General features: G+C 41.7%; 1 protein-coding gene across 25 annotated transcripts in view; it reads left to right on the top strand.

The window, feature by feature from the left end:
- LIMCH1 (LIM and calponin homology domains 1) overlaps window positions 1-15145 on the top strand; it is a 356840-nt gene that overhangs the window by 277852 nt on the left and 63843 nt on the right. For 9 of the 25 annotated variants that reach the window (XM_082390445.1, XM_082390446.1, XM_082390444.1 and 6 more), the window contains 7 exons: window positions 2265-2567; window positions 5013-5255; window positions 5740-6102; window positions 7747-7838; window positions 7951-8062; window positions 8499-8759; window positions 13248-13283. The exons of 4 other annotated variants lie outside the window; for them this stretch is intronic. In XM_082390445.1, the coding sequence (XP_082246571.1) occupies window positions 2265-2567; window positions 5013-5255; window positions 5740-6102; window positions 7747-7838; window positions 7951-8062; window positions 8499-8759; window positions 13248-13283 (1410 nt within the window). The remainder of the gene's footprint in view (window positions 1-2264; window positions 2568-5012; window positions 5256-5739; window positions 6103-7746; window positions 7839-7950; window positions 8063-8498; window positions 8760-13247; window positions 13284-15145) is intronic. 12 more of the 25 variants (XM_082390441.1, XM_082390437.1, XM_082390438.1 and 9 more) reach the window with 6 other exon arrangements.

The raw sequence follows: 15145 nt of genomic DNA, 5'->3' as shown, positions 1-15145 counted from the left end.
CTTTCAAAACTGTTCCTGGCCGTGTCCTTTGTTTAATGAATAGTGCAGTGATTAAGAACAGGACCTCTGGAGCCACACTCCCTGGGTTTGAATTTTAACTTCAGCAGTGGCACTTTGAGCTTGGGCCAATTTCTTCACCTCATCTCAGTTTCCACTCTATAAAATGGGTATGCTAATCACACTGCCATTGCAAGGCCAGTATTAAGGTTAAACAAATTAACACTGGAAGGAATTCCGGCACGTGGTGGGCGCTCAATAATAGTTAATCACCTTCTTTGTCATCATCAATGTGCTTTTTAAATAATGCGTTTTCGAAGAGATTCATTCAATGGCCTATCATTTCCCACTGACCATTCTTTATGGCCACAGTCAACCGATACCAGTTGGTTCTTGCCAGACTTGTTGGCTAAGGGTGCAGGGAGGAGAGTGAGCACGGTCCAGGAGTGGCCAAGCAGGTGACCAAGAACCGGAGTGCAACTCGAAGGGCAGATTTTTATATTTTAAGAAATAACTTTATTCAGAGAGCAAAGCACCACCCACCACCTCTAAATTCCACAATTCAAACTTTTACCGAGAATAGTGGTCAGCAGGGAGAAGGAGTTTTCTGGACATGACTAATGATGGTGTGATTTTTCCAGAAGTCAGGAGTGAGGGGCCTGCCGTTATGTTAGGCTGATAGGCCTCCTCTGCAGCAGTACAGGGTAAGCAACAGACAGCAGGCCACCTGGCCAGCCAGAGTAGACAGCGTTTCCTTGCTTGTATGACCCTCAGCCAGGCTAATTCCTCCTGTCTTCATTTCTGAGATGACCTGTCCCATGACCATGAAGAATTTACTCTTAATCCTCCTTCAGAAATCGGATACAAAGTAGGTGAACTTTCTTTAGAAGTCAAGATGCTTTATTTACTCACCACCTCTATGAACTGAGAAGATAATAAATGATATTTTTAAAGTTTTAATATTTTATTATGACTTAGAAGCAAGGCTGATCTTATGAGTAGGGGGGAGGAGTTTGTTTGAATATCAGAAAGGCGACATCGACTGTATTCCCACCCTACCCACCCCCAACAAAAACAAAAAAACAAAGCATAAAAAGTCCTAATATTCCACCATTAAACTGCATTTCTCTTTAAATTCTAAAGAATTTAATGTTTGGTGCCTTCAAGATTTCCTTGAGGGGCTTCCCTGGTGGCGCAGTGGTTAAGAATCCGCCTGCCAATGCAGGGGACACGGGTTCAAGCCCTGGTCCAGGAAGATCCCACATGCCGTGGAGCAACTAAGCCCGTGCGCCACAACTACTGAGCCTGCGCTCTAGAGCCCGTGAGCCACAACTACTGAAGCCCGCGAGCCACAACTACTGAAGCCTGCGCGCCTAGAGCCTGTGCTCCGCAACAAGAGAAGCCACCGCAATGAGAAGCCCGCGCACCGTAACGAAGAGTGGCAAGCCCGTGCGCAGCAACTAAGACCCAGCGCAGCCAAAAATAATAAATAAATAAATAAATTTATTTAAAAAAAAAAAGATTTCCTTGAAAATGAAAATAGCCCTAAGTAAACATTTTGGCAAAATGTCTTAATAGGATTTACTTGACAGGTAGCATATGACAAAGAAGAAGAGCTGGGCAGTGGAGAGTCATGGGGGTAAAAGACCGATGAAAAGGTTGCTGATAGGAGGGTGCAGGGCACGATAAGCTTTTGTGCCTGAGTCCATCCTATCAATGCTCATAAACTATTCCAGATGTTTCAGGTTAGCTCAGCTCTGCAGAAAGACCATCCTTATACTTTGCAGTCTGGTACACATCCTAGGTGTGCTGTCACATAGCTGCATTCATTAGCATTCCCCAAGATCAGTTTCTTGGTAGCTCAAATTTTTGCCCTGTCAGTCAAAATAAACTGAGTACCTATTGGGTACATTATTAATGTGCCAGAGAAAAAATAATAACAAAATGCTTCTTACTTTTCCCAATTTCATGAAAAGAATTTGGATTGTCACTTTCAGAGCCATTTAGGATCCTCCCTTTCTGATGCTGATGGGGCCCTGCAAGTTAAATGAATTTTTAGTATAGCTAGTAGCTGACTAAATTCCAGGTTTTTAAACCCACCCTAACCCTGCTGCAACTCGGGACTAAAGTAGTAAACAGATGTCATCTGGACTAATGGTATTGAGAAGACCTTTCACTAACAAGACAGTTGGCTGCCTGGAGATGGGGATTTAAAAACTGTTTTGGTCTGATCACATGTGGAGTTCCATTTAATTTTGCTTTGTCAGTCAAAAGCAATTAAGTGATGAGAAAGAAGCTGTTCGAGATATTATCCTTCGCAAAGAAAATCCTTTCCTGATCCACCAACACAGCAGAGATTCAGAATCAGAAGATGAAGTTGCCTGTCGACTGCCTGATCTTGAGAAAGATGACTTTGCTGCCAGGAGAGCAAGGATGAACCAGACCAAGCCAATGGTGCCACTGAATCAACTCCTCTATGGGCCTTACCGAAAAAAAGAGGCAGAGAAATCAGATGGCAGCAAGCAACCCTCAAAGGGAATCTCAGAAAAGAAAAGTCTAGAACATAAAAGGTGTGCTCTGTGTGTGTGTGTGTGTCTATGAAGGAGAGAGAGAATATAATTCGGCAAAGGTGATTTGTATTAAAGCCCCCCATTCCTCTGTTTCCTGCCCTAATTACATATAATCAGTAATGGTGGTTTATTTTAAAGTGGAACCCCAGATATCCAGTCTCTCCTAAGTTCAGATGGCAGGGAGTAGAATGGTCCTGTCCAAAATAGGGCTAAATTCAACAAATAAATATGGAGCTCAAGTGTGCAGATGTGCTATATGTGGGCACATCACCACATATGGGTGCTGGTGTCAGAGACGGGCATTATTGGCATAAATAGACGTGTGCTATTGCTGATCAGGGAACAGCCCCCTCTCATGGTTGCTGCAGTCCATTCATAGCAGGCAGAAATCATAGTTATTCCTTAGCTATGAGCCCTTCTATCCTATTAGCGCCTTTGAGATATGGGGGAAAAATGAGGCTTGCTGTTTCTTCCCTCGCACCAACACGATCACCTAGACATCTGATGATGGAGATTTCTCATTAAAAAGTCCTCAAATATATAATATAACACACTTCTATTTGTTCTGTCATAGAAATTATTTTTAAGTGACTTTCCTTCTCCCAACTTTTCTCCCATCTTCTTAATTAGGGAAAGGAAAGCTTAATGAAATGGAATTTGGCCAGTGATTTTTATCCTAAGAGGGATATGAATTCATTCAAGCCATCAGCCTGCTAAATTTCAGTGTACAGAGTTCATCATTCTTATATTTTTCCTTACATCAAAATCAGAGTTCGCATCTTTATTATTTAATTGCCATATTTTTGCCTATCACTTAAAGAGATTTGTAATCTGTTGAACTAAGAATATAAATATCTAAACTGTGTTTTACACAATTAAAGTGGTTCTTTGGGCAGAGTCATTGAGATCAGTGAAGCAGTTAGTGTTTTCTGTTGTTTTTTATTTTTTTATTTAGGAAGCACCAGGTACAAAACACATGAAAGATCTCTGGACATAGAACAGGGATTTGAGCATAGAAGACTCGGCACATTTTTTTATAGGACACATTCTAGCTTCAGGAGGCTCTTGGTCTTTGCAGTCCTTGTTGGCATGCCTTGTAACAAACCGTACTCAGAGGGCCTTGTGGGAGGGATCAGTTGTTGCCAGTGAAACAAAGACTTCTGGATAACTGAGTAGCATCAAGGCATATTGATGGAGATCAGCAACTTGAGTTAGGAAAAGGAGTAGCTTTTGTACCTCCCTTTTTCCTTTCTCCTGCATGCAATTTTAATTCCTGATATTTCCAGCCCCATTTGTCTGTTGTCACCTGACTCTGTGTTTGGGGACACAGCCCATGGTCTCTCTAGAGAGCTTCAAAGAACTGATGAAAAAAAGAGGGCTCCCTGGTGGCTCTTTGCTATGCCCTCCTTGATCCCCTTCCCCAAACTAAAAGTAAATAGAAAATTCTGTCGCCTTTCTATTTGCATAGGCTCTGTAAATACACCACATCATCCAGATAACAAAAGAATGCTTCTTGGTTTTCTGGCTTGGAAGATTTATTTTGAAAAAAAATGAATAGCCCTATTTATGTATATTTCTGAAATTTTCTATCTCAAGAAACATATTTAGTTAGAAAGTGACTTTTAATTGATATAATGTTTATGCATATAGATGCCACAGCTTTGGTTTAAATTATGATATTGTCAACATTAGCCATCTAACGTTCACTTCTTAGGAAAACAATTGAAAATATCAGATTTAGCATTAATAAAGGTGAACAGTTATTGACACAAGAAACAAATGGGTATTGCCTCTGTGGATCCAGATAAAGAGGATACCCTCTCTGTTCTTCAACTTTACATTAGCCAAACCTAATTAATGCTATCAAGAGGCAGAGACTGAGTTTGAACATTGAAACTTTCTACTCAGCATTGACCTAATCATACTTTCTGGCAGTATGAAGGTTTATGGTTGAGATGTTCAATATGTGAACAATGTTCCAACTATCTCCAAACTAATTCTAGAATTTGGATCATGCAGAGCTCATTACTAACACTTTACTGCTGCAGTAAAAGACGTTCCAAGAAGGCTCAGGGATTCAATCAGAAAACTTGAATTCATTACAGTAACTTGAATAGTGTGGGAATTGGGCATCATTACTGTCAAACTGAAATCTCATTACCATTCTTAATAGTCTTTCAGCGAGCCCTGGCTTCTCTTCCTAAACTAAACTAGAGTCTGTCATCTGGTGGAAAAACTCTGTCTCTTTCCAGTGTCAAAAGGGTAGCATAGACAAAAGTAATCAAGGCTGCAATTGATTCCATATTTTTGAGAAAGGGAGAGGTGCTTCCATCATTCCATTCTGTCTTCAGCCTCTGAATTTCCATGCTTGACATTCTGTTTGTCTGCTCCCCTTCCTGGAACCTGATTTTTCCAATAACGTGGGGGCCTGGATCAAATTGACAGAAACCAAGGCCAAACGGAAGAGGTGAAGTCGAGGGTGACCTGTATTGTGCGGGCTCTGGAGAGTGGACCTGCGGACGAGGGGCTCAGGCAGGTGCCGGATCTTCATAAGGATGACCTGGCGCAGCGCAGAATTCAGGGCAGGTTTGGCCCTCAGCGCGAGGCTCCGAGCTTTGTCACGGTCGCCAATATAACAGAAGCCGACCGGGAGACGTGGGAGAGGCTGAAAGTGTCAGGAAAGACGAGGTGTGTCATGTTTTCCCCTGGTTTTCTCCTAACAGCGGTATCATTTAACTTTGAAGGAATCACTTATCCTTCTATCATTTTTTATTTTCATGGGCAGAAAAAATGCCTCAAAACACAGAGCATATTCTGTATGAGTTGAAACTTGTTAATACTAAAAATTACAAGCCACAAGGACAGGAAACATCCTCTTTAATTCAACTGATTTATTGTGAATGCTTATTTTGATAGGCTTATTTACGTGTAAGGAATTTAAACTTGACTTTTAAATAATTTTAATTATTTCATGGTACCCAAGGTTTTCTTATGCCATCATTTACGATGTTAAGAAAGCTACAGAAACTTAAAGTGCTGTTTACCTAGGCAAGACAATGATCATTTCTTCATTTGATTGATTAACGGAAAAGCAATTCTGCTTTAGCCATTGAAGTATTTTTCATACATCCAGTATTTTTTCAAAGCTCTTCATTGATTTTACTCACCTTAGAAACCTCTGGAACTTATTTCCGGTTCTGACTAGGGATGGAGATGTGGAGCACACGTGTGCCCCTGAGCCTTCACCAGAAATTAAAGCAGAAACTGCCATCCGTGATGACTTTGCCAGCCGCAAGGCAAGGGCTTATAAGAAAGCTTCCAGCCCTAGGCAAAAGTTCGTGCACTTCGGACCAGTGACAGAGATAGATCAGCAGACATGGAAGCGGCTCAGCATTGGCAGGGCTGGGCCGAAGGAGGATGCAGAGGAAGTCATCAGTCACAGCCGCAGGATTCAGACGTACTCTGTGCCCCCTGCCTTGGCGGCTGTGTCCAGTTTACAGGAAGACCACAGGCTTAATCCACAAAATGACTGCAGGTATTTTTTGCCATTACACGTGCAAGGAGATCTGCATGGGAATCCCTGCTGCTTTTAAAGAGTTTGCTGAAGCACATTAAAGAAGCCGCCAGAGATGACGTAGTTTTAACAGCCTCTTCTGCTGGTTAGCAGAGAAGGAATGTCAGTAGATTTCCCCGCGGGGAAACGTGTGTGAAGTTAAATGACAGACATCCATTTTGATTCTGTTGTCACCAGAATCACTGCCTGGGAATGCCAGTAATTTTGGCAAAGGATTCATCTTCCCTTGGCTGCGTTAAGCGGTATTTTGTTTGTTGGCAATACTGAACAAACTAGATGGAATGTTTTAATGATACCCTTCATGTTTCTCCTAAAGATATATTGATAAAAATCTGGCTTACCTATACCCTCCCTCTTTCTTATCCCACGAGGGAGAAAAAAAATTGTTACTAGTATCATTAAGTTCAGATTTTGGACATCTAAGTAGACACACAAAAAAGTAAACATCTCTCCCCCACCAGCTCCCGCCCAGTTTTTAAAATTATGTAACAGAACATGAGTGGAAAAAGACTCTTCTTTTGAGGGTTCCTGTGAGTCAGGAGTTTCCTTGGATGATTCACCATCCAAATTTGTGAGGCGTCACCTGGGAAAAGACCTTGTAGAGCTGTCACCGGTCCTCATCCTCACTGGAGGGCTTCCAGCTGTGAATTCCCAAGCCCTCTGTTGGGGATTTGGTTCTGCGGGCTGGTCTTTCTTCCATTAAGCAGGGATAGGGCATTTCTAAAGTTCTGGATTCTCCGTGCGCTAGGTGTGCTTGGGGAAACTTAGACATCAGGGTCCACTCTGCACCCCACTGTCTCCGCAGGGCCCAGCAAACATTTATTTACTAAAAATTTGCTTTGCCATCTCCGTGTGAACTGCCTTCCTCCCCCTTTGAGGTCCCAAACCACTACCCGCACGTCCTCTTTTGTCTTTAGCTGAAGATGGTACTTCAGGTGAGGGTTTCAGCCATTTTGGTAAGCTACTCAGCTTTCCTGGGTCTCTTCCAGGTATACATGTTATCAAAATTTGTTTGAGTTTCTGTTAAAGAATAATAATAATAAGATTCTGGATTCTCCCAGGAAACGCCACTCCACCTGCACGGTGGGAGCAAAGCAGAGCCCTCCACGGCAGGAGGAGATGCTCGGGACAGTCTCCTGCATGCCTTGTTCGTGATATCCAAAGCACACAGTGGATGGTCCATGACATAGAGAGGGGTTTCTTTGGTTCCGTACCGTGGATGACACCCTAGAGGCCGTCAATAGAAATAACCCTGGTACACCAGAAATGCACTGCTGGGGTTTCAGAGGCTGATGGGAACCGGGGGTGGAAGGGGTGGGACTAAGAAATTAGTAAGGAATGCATCCTTGAGTCCTTGACTACTAAGGGGCCATCACTCAGCCCCGTGGTGGCAGAGTCAGGCTAGCCTTCTTTGACTTTCTCAGGCCCTTGCCAGGGTTCATATTCTATTATCTCATTCTGAGTATGTCATCCTTACTAACCGGCTTCTGGAATAGCAACCGAACTTTCTCTCTTAAGCTTTCAGTCTCAGTGACTTTCATTGTCTCCTTTCCTAACTCTTTTCCCTCTTCCCCCTTGCTGCCAATGCTACTTGATCATCAACAGAATAGTGACGTCTGGTATAGATGACCGTTGTAAAAGGGTCTGCCGGCTGGCTGTGGTGCCGGAGGTCCAGGAAGAGCATAGCTGCAGTTTAGGTGAGTGCCCAAGGAGGACAGAGAAAGGTGAGGACGTGAAGGCTGACAGGTGGGCCCAAGGCCCCGGGTGGGAATTCTTTCCTAGTAGTAAAGCTGTCCTGTCTGGCTTTAGTTACCTGCAAACAGCTGCCGCAGTATGGCAAAGAAGCGACTGAAGGAGTCGTTCAAAGAGGTTCTGAGACGGTGCCAGAGGCTGAAAGATCCGAGGAGAGCGGCCAGCCACTGTGAGCGCCTCGCCCGCTTTCCAGGGTGCGCTGCCTCTGCTGTTTGTGGCTGCCGGGTCCCCCAAAACAGCTTAAAGCCACAGTATGCGCTTGATGACTGATGTGGCGTGGAGCCCCTTAAAGGAATGCGCCCATCCCAGGGTCAGAGTTCTGCTTTCAGTGCCCTTCCTGGGTAGAGACTTTAGACTTTGCATGTGGTTGGGTGCTGGCCAACTTTCATTCTCAGGAATCATGAACACCAGAAAGGGAAACCCATTCCCGTGTAAGTATCAGCTGCATGATGGAGGTCCAAGGTATTAATCCTCAGTTGCTATGTGTGCTGCTGCCTCTGTGATCACTGGCTTCTTCCGTCTTGAGTTAATGCCAAGCGAGTGATGCTACTGAAAACATCTTTAGCAATAAGTGCCCTTTGACTGGCTGGACTGATGTGCCCTAGTTCATGTCCTCTGACCTCTGAATGGGAGGCTTCAGAGAGAGAAGAGAAGTCAGAGAAGATGACAGCTCCTGCCTGGAGTGGCAGTGGACTGAAAGGCCAAAGAAAATTGTATGATTCACAAAAAGATGACGTGATGGCCAGGAGAACTGGGATGTCTCTTAGACACATTGGATCCAAGCTAAACCGGTTCCGTCCAGTTCCATTTGCAAAGCAACGCATTGTGGAGGAACCTGCCAAGGGTCCACCAATAAAAGATAAGAGGTCAGAAGATTATCCTAAGCTGTTTTGACGTTGTTTCTCCAGTCTGAGCCTTGATACATGCTTTGAATGTGTCATTAATGCTTTATGGTTTATCAATGCCACTTACCTGCTATTGCTAGCAGAAATGAAATGATTCAATGACTGGCCTAGTCTGCCAAGATTTTTTTTTCTCTTTTTGCATGTGAGCAGGTGTGGAAAGAATAGTTCAGTTGTGAATTGTCCTATTAAACATTCTTTCTGACTCTCATTTTGTGGGCAGCCTAAATGGGAAACTCTTTTATTTCTTCCTAGCTCACATAGGAGCCATCGGGTAAAGGAGTTGAACTTCTTTCTGACCTACTTGATTTCATTCTGATTCCAGGAGGGTCTTCAGGTCCAAAGAAGATATATACCACTTATAAAATTAGTTTAATTTTAACATTAGCAAATAGTGCTTTCTAGAGGTAGGATTTCCATTCCGTGCTCTGACTTGATTTTAAATGAAGGTAGGGAATATATTAAAAAGGTAATCAACAAGGACCTACTATATAGCACAGGGGACTCAATATTCTGTAATAACCTATATGGGAAAAGAATCTGAAAAAGAATGGATATATGTATATGTATAAATGAATCACTTTGCTGTACACCTGAAACTAACACAGCAGCATTATAAATCAACTATACTCCAATGTAAAATACAAATTTAAAAAAATAAAATGAAAGTAGGGAAATAGTAATCCTGGGGTTCATGGTCTGGTTTCAGGTCCTGTATGTTGAAGCTTCTGTTGCTATTTAGTAAGAGTGATAGACTTTTGTGGAAAGTGTGGTCTGCCTGATCAGTGCAGGGCAGAGGAGTAAGGAGTGTGTAGCGTAATTAAAGCTCCACCGTAAAACAGGAGGTGATGAAGTTCTGCTTCACAGGGGACCCTGATGGTAGTGGGACAGAGGGTAGAGTGGGGAGTAAAGAAAATCTTAAGTAATCCCCAAATTTTAAGATTAATATCCTAGCCATCGTTACCATCTGGATTTAATGCATGTTTTACATTCTTCTGAATCATAATACTACCATAGGAGAGCCTTATTGTAACACTGGTTTCAGGGAGCAGGAGTAATAGCCGTGCTCTACTTTATAACTGTTACCCTTTCAAAGCGCTTCTGCTTCCTCCAGCGTACCTTCTCCTGGGAATTCACAGGTAGGTTGAACGGCTGTTGGCTCCAATTCACAAATGGGAAGCCTGATGTAGAGAGAAGTAACACCTGGATCACACCTGGATCCCAGCAGGTGAGGGCAGGTTAGTGAGAGAGGGACAGCCTCGCCCACCACGCTCACTCTCTCCCCAGATGCCCTGATGTGGTGCCGGACCCTGCATCCACGGGCTGCCGGAGAGCAGTCAGCATGAAAGGAGAGAAGGAAGTGAGGCCTGTAGGCTGCCTACTAGAACGTTCTAGGCGGCCCATTTACTCACTTCTCACACAGCCTTTGAGACTAAGCAGTTTCTTCTGTATTCTACAATAAGGAACGGAGGCCCTGGTAATCGGTTCACGGCTGGTGAACACAGCTGGTAATCACAGATCCAAGATCCAAAGCTGGTAATCACAGATCCAAGATCCAAACCCACCTCTGTCTGAAGGGGGAGCCGCCGTTCCACGCCAGCGCGTTACCTACCAGGTTACCAGAGGAAACTGTGGCGGTCTCACGACTTCCCTATCACTTGTATCTGTCCCTCTATCTGTGATTCGGGAAGAGACCTCTTTATATTCACATGGGACTGAATGGCTGGTTTGAGCATAAAGAGATATAGTCAGATTAACTCTGTAACGTAATTGTGTGATTGAGCAAGCACACACCTTGGGAATTCATGTTTCCTTTCAGCAAGTATTTACTGAGTAATTACTGTGTGTAAAACGCTGTGCTGGGTGCTGGGGGATAATCTTAAATGAGCAGTAAATCCATTTTTCCCTCTCACTTCAAATGAAGCTTATGCTAGTTCACAATATTGCTAATCATTGATCCTGAAGTGCTTTATTAGTGCTGAAAGTTACGTAAACACAATCAATAGGTGAACAGAGTATTCTTTTTGTCTTTCTAAATACCGCCACCGTCACAATTAAACTTTATTAATTGCTTTTTTTTTTTTGTAGGATGCTTATACCAACTGTGATTTGTCTGGCCAATTTTGTACTTGATAGTCTGTTGACTGACCTACTTTGCATTTTTTTAAAAAAAATCTCTTTGTTAGTGATTTTTTTTAAACTCATCTTTACTTTTCTACTTTCCATAGGACAACTGGGAAAATCATTTGAAGCCCGAACTCTAATTATCTTCTCCCTAACAGCAAAGGCAATTCTGATGAAATCTGTGCCCTCTTAAAGCTAATAAATTAGCCTGAGGGGAAATTTCTTAAACCCATATGTATATAGTAAACAGATAAATGAAGGTCATCTTCAGAGACTGCACTATTCTTTTCAATTTCCGGAGCATCCAATAAGTACTTATTGAGGGCCTAGTCTGGTCACTGTTCAGAGAACCCCAAAAGAAAAATCCTTGCCATCATGGAGCTTATGTTGCGGTGTTAATCTATATCTGTTGGCAGAGCTGTCCACGAAATGCTGTTAAGTGTTTTGTGTAGAAGCAATTTAAATTTAAATATATCCTGCATGCAACAACATAGCTGAACCTCATAAACAAAATGTGCTAAGGAAGCCAATGGACTCAGAAGAGTCCATACTGTATAAGTCCATTTATATAGCACAAAACTCAACACTAATCTGTGGTTTGTGAAAATCCATCAAGGTGTGTGTGTGTGTGGTCTGTGCACTTTCTGTATGTATATTTTACTTCAGTAAAACATGAATTAAAATATTCCAGTAGACACAGAAACACATACCAACTGTTAATTGATCATTCCTAGATTAGCCATCCATTAAGAATAACTTCTCTCCTCACTTCCATATATAATTTAGAAAACACTATATTTGAATGTCTATTCCAGTAGGCCTGTTAATTAACTGGGAAACATTTTACCGAGGCTTCAGAATTAACACTGTTAATTCTGGGTAGAACTAACACTGTTGATTCTGGGTAGAATTAACACTGATTATGCACTCTTTCTTGATGTGAAGGAATCCATCTGCCTCCATGCGGTGATGGTTTTAGAAAATTGAGGGTATTAATTTAACCTTTAGCACCTTCTGAAACTATTCCCCAGAGAAACAGAAAATGGGTCTTACTTCTGGAAGAGAGACATTCACAAACACTTTCCTCTTCTTGATTTTGGCCATTCCAACAGAAACTTTGGGTTTTTAACAGTGTGGTTGCCTTCACTGTGCATGAAAATAATTATTAATGAATCAGACTGTTGTAGAATGATGAAGGCATCAGAGACAAGGGTGTATGTGTGTGTACACCCATGTGCTTTGGAGTGTTTTCTCTAAGATCATTGGAAGAGATCTTTAGAAATTACTCTTTTCCCTATAAATTGTTATAAACTGAACACAGGATCAGGTAATTTTTGCTGAAAACCCGCAAATTTAATTTATTGTACTGAAAGCAGGACATTTTTTCTTTACTCAAAAAATTCTTTGTCCGCCATCAGAATGCATGAATGAACAGCCTTTCAGGGCATAGGTAAGAACCTTCTCTTAATATTCTCCTTTGCTGAAATAGTCATTTGTGGGAGCTGCTTTTTTTAAATGTGCTTAAAATATGCCCTCATAATGTTCTAGTTTCTATTTTCTAATTTGACCTTTTTCTTTGTTTTATCAGATGCATTAAAACTTAAAATGCCTATATCGAAGAAGGTACAACTTTGTAGATCTAAATAATCAGAAGAATATAATAGATTGTTTTAAAAAAACTTCATTTTTTTTTAAGTTGTGGAATATCATCCACGTCTGGTTTTGATTAAGTCTGCCAGTTTTCTAGGAATTGTGGTTTTTGTCAAATGTATGCGGAAGGCACTGATTGGGGTTCTGGTTGGAGTTCTGGTTTGCTTTCAGAAAACTGCAGAAACACTCTTTGATGTTATTTGTGCAAATGCATTAACACATCAGGGAAAGGGTCAGTAAGTGTGTGCTTCTATGCTGGGTGTCCATTACAGCCCATTACTCTGCACCGAAAGGCAAAGAACAGTTCAACTGTTTGTGAACCATCTTAATACATGTTTGGGTTTTTCTAAGCTGCCTTCTCTAAACATTGTGGGTTGCACCTAAGCCTTCTTGTGTTTATATTGAACAGATTCTTTCTTTGTGGGTAGCATGGGGATTTTTTTCATTTCTCCTCTGGGTTTTACTACAAATTTTGCATTCTTCAGAAATGTCAAGACTTTGCTTTCCTTTTCAGCAGTTAATGAACATTACTAATTGTATAATGACACTTCTCTTCCAGTATGATCAGCAAAAAAGGTTTGGCACACATACAATTCACTTGTAGTTTTTATTTCCAGCTTGGTTACAGCATTAACCTTCTGTCTTACCAATCCTCTAATTTTGTATTTGGTCTTATAGATACGGACCGAGAACTCCTGTGTCTGATGACGCAGAGTAAGTTGTCTTGTATTTGTAGGAATACATTAATTACTAGCCTAAACTGCATGCTTCCAGTACTCACCACTAATTGAAATGCAATTAATATAACGGTGGATTGAAGAGCTAACTGACTCTTCTCTGCAGCCTCAGAGAAGCACTTAAAGTTGGAATGCAGAACATATGTTCTGTGCAGGAGAGATGAATGAAAAAGCCACTGAAGCATGATTCTAATATGCAGCTGCTGCTCAAAAGTTAACATTTACTTTTTATAGACAGGGCATGTGAAAGTTGTTCTTGTTAGCGTTCGGACGTTGGAACCCCTTCTGAACCACAGAATTGTTAAAAGGCTTTTCTGCGCTTTGCATTGAATTCTTGATATGTAAAGGCTTAGCCATGAAGTGGTCATTCTCGTAGCTACATTTTTTTTTAAGCTAAGAAAATAAATCCTAAACCACGAATGATAGATTCAGAAGCCCAAGTTCCTCCCAGGTTGGAATAATATAAACTGTGGGATGCTTGAGACCAAAACGTTGGGATTTCGTTCAAGTTCCGTGGCATAGTCAGGGGTCAAGATGTGCAACATGACTTGGGCTGCCTCTCCTTGGTTTCCGCTCCTCTCAGAGATGCATTTCCCATCCCCGGCCTCACATGCAAATTTGAAAAGAATCCACTCTCTCCCGTTTGTGACCACATTAACTCCATTTCAAAAATGGATTTCTCATAGGCAGAGCATTCTGAAACTGATATCCGAGGCAGAAGTTTTCTTTGCAGAATGCTCATATTTAAGAAACATGGTTAATATCTCATTCCAACAACAGTGGCCCACTAAGCCTGATGTCTGTCCTCTGGGAGAGGGATTTTGTGGCCTCGTGGGAGTCTCGGCCATCATAAGAGTGGACCCTAGTATTCCCTCTGCCTGTCTTCCTGGCCTGATCCACAGTTTCAAGTCACCAAGTGAGGAATCTAAAGAACGGTGTAGAACAGACAAATATCATTTCCACCAATGACAACGAGATCAGGCCACAATTTACTGTTTTTGAATTGTGCTTTTTTCCACGTTTGTGTTCAAGAGGTTAGCTTAGTCTGTACTTGTAGCTCGAAGCAGTCTGACTCGTGTGCCAAGGGTATCAGTTTCCGATGTGTGATGCGCAATTGCTTTGTGGCCTGACACATGGAACATTCATGTCTCAAAACCAAATTCAGCCGGAGCTTGACTGACTAAGAGCTAAGTCAAAGCTTAGCTTTGGAGCTAAGTAGTCTATAAAATAGAACCCTGGTTGTTGCTTTTAAAATCTACAGTGGCAGTACTTAACATTCACTGAAAGGAGGGTTATATAAGATTGATAGGCACAACACTTCTTTGATTTGGTTAGCAAAAACATTTTGATAGAATGGATTTACTCTTCATCATTGCAAAGCTGCTGTGCAATTTGCCTAATACAGATCTCTAAAAAACCCTAAAAGCTGAAAGAAAAGAAGCTACACTAAAGAGCTTTTGAATTTTACCTGTACCTGAATATGAAACCTCACCCTCAGGAGAAGTTAATGATTTTTTAAAAGGGGTGGGAGTGGGGACTCCTCTAAATTTACCAAAAAAGCAGCCTTATGGGCCAGGGTGAGTACACGGAGTTTCTTTTCCAAGGGTTTTATCTAGGAACATCCAAAGGGCTGAATTTCTTTCTTGGAGTAGACATAATTTATATGAAACCATGTGGGGAACAAAAAGAAAAGTTTGTGTCAGGAGTTTTTTTTTTTAAACAGAAATTTATAATATGTTTTGTTCATTCCCCCACTATCTCCCTTTTTCAAAATCTTTAAGGACAACTATTGGCACAGGCTCTATTTGTTCAAAATTGACACATTCTTAAAATGCAGCC

The sequence above is a fragment of the Balaenoptera borealis genome (genome assembly GCF_965194805.1).
Source record: "Balaenoptera borealis genome assembly, chromosome: 4".
NCBI lineage: Eukaryota > Metazoa > Chordata > Mammalia > Artiodactyla > Balaenopteridae > Balaenoptera > Balaenoptera borealis.
This window is presented reverse-complemented; position numbering and strand designations above follow the sequence as displayed.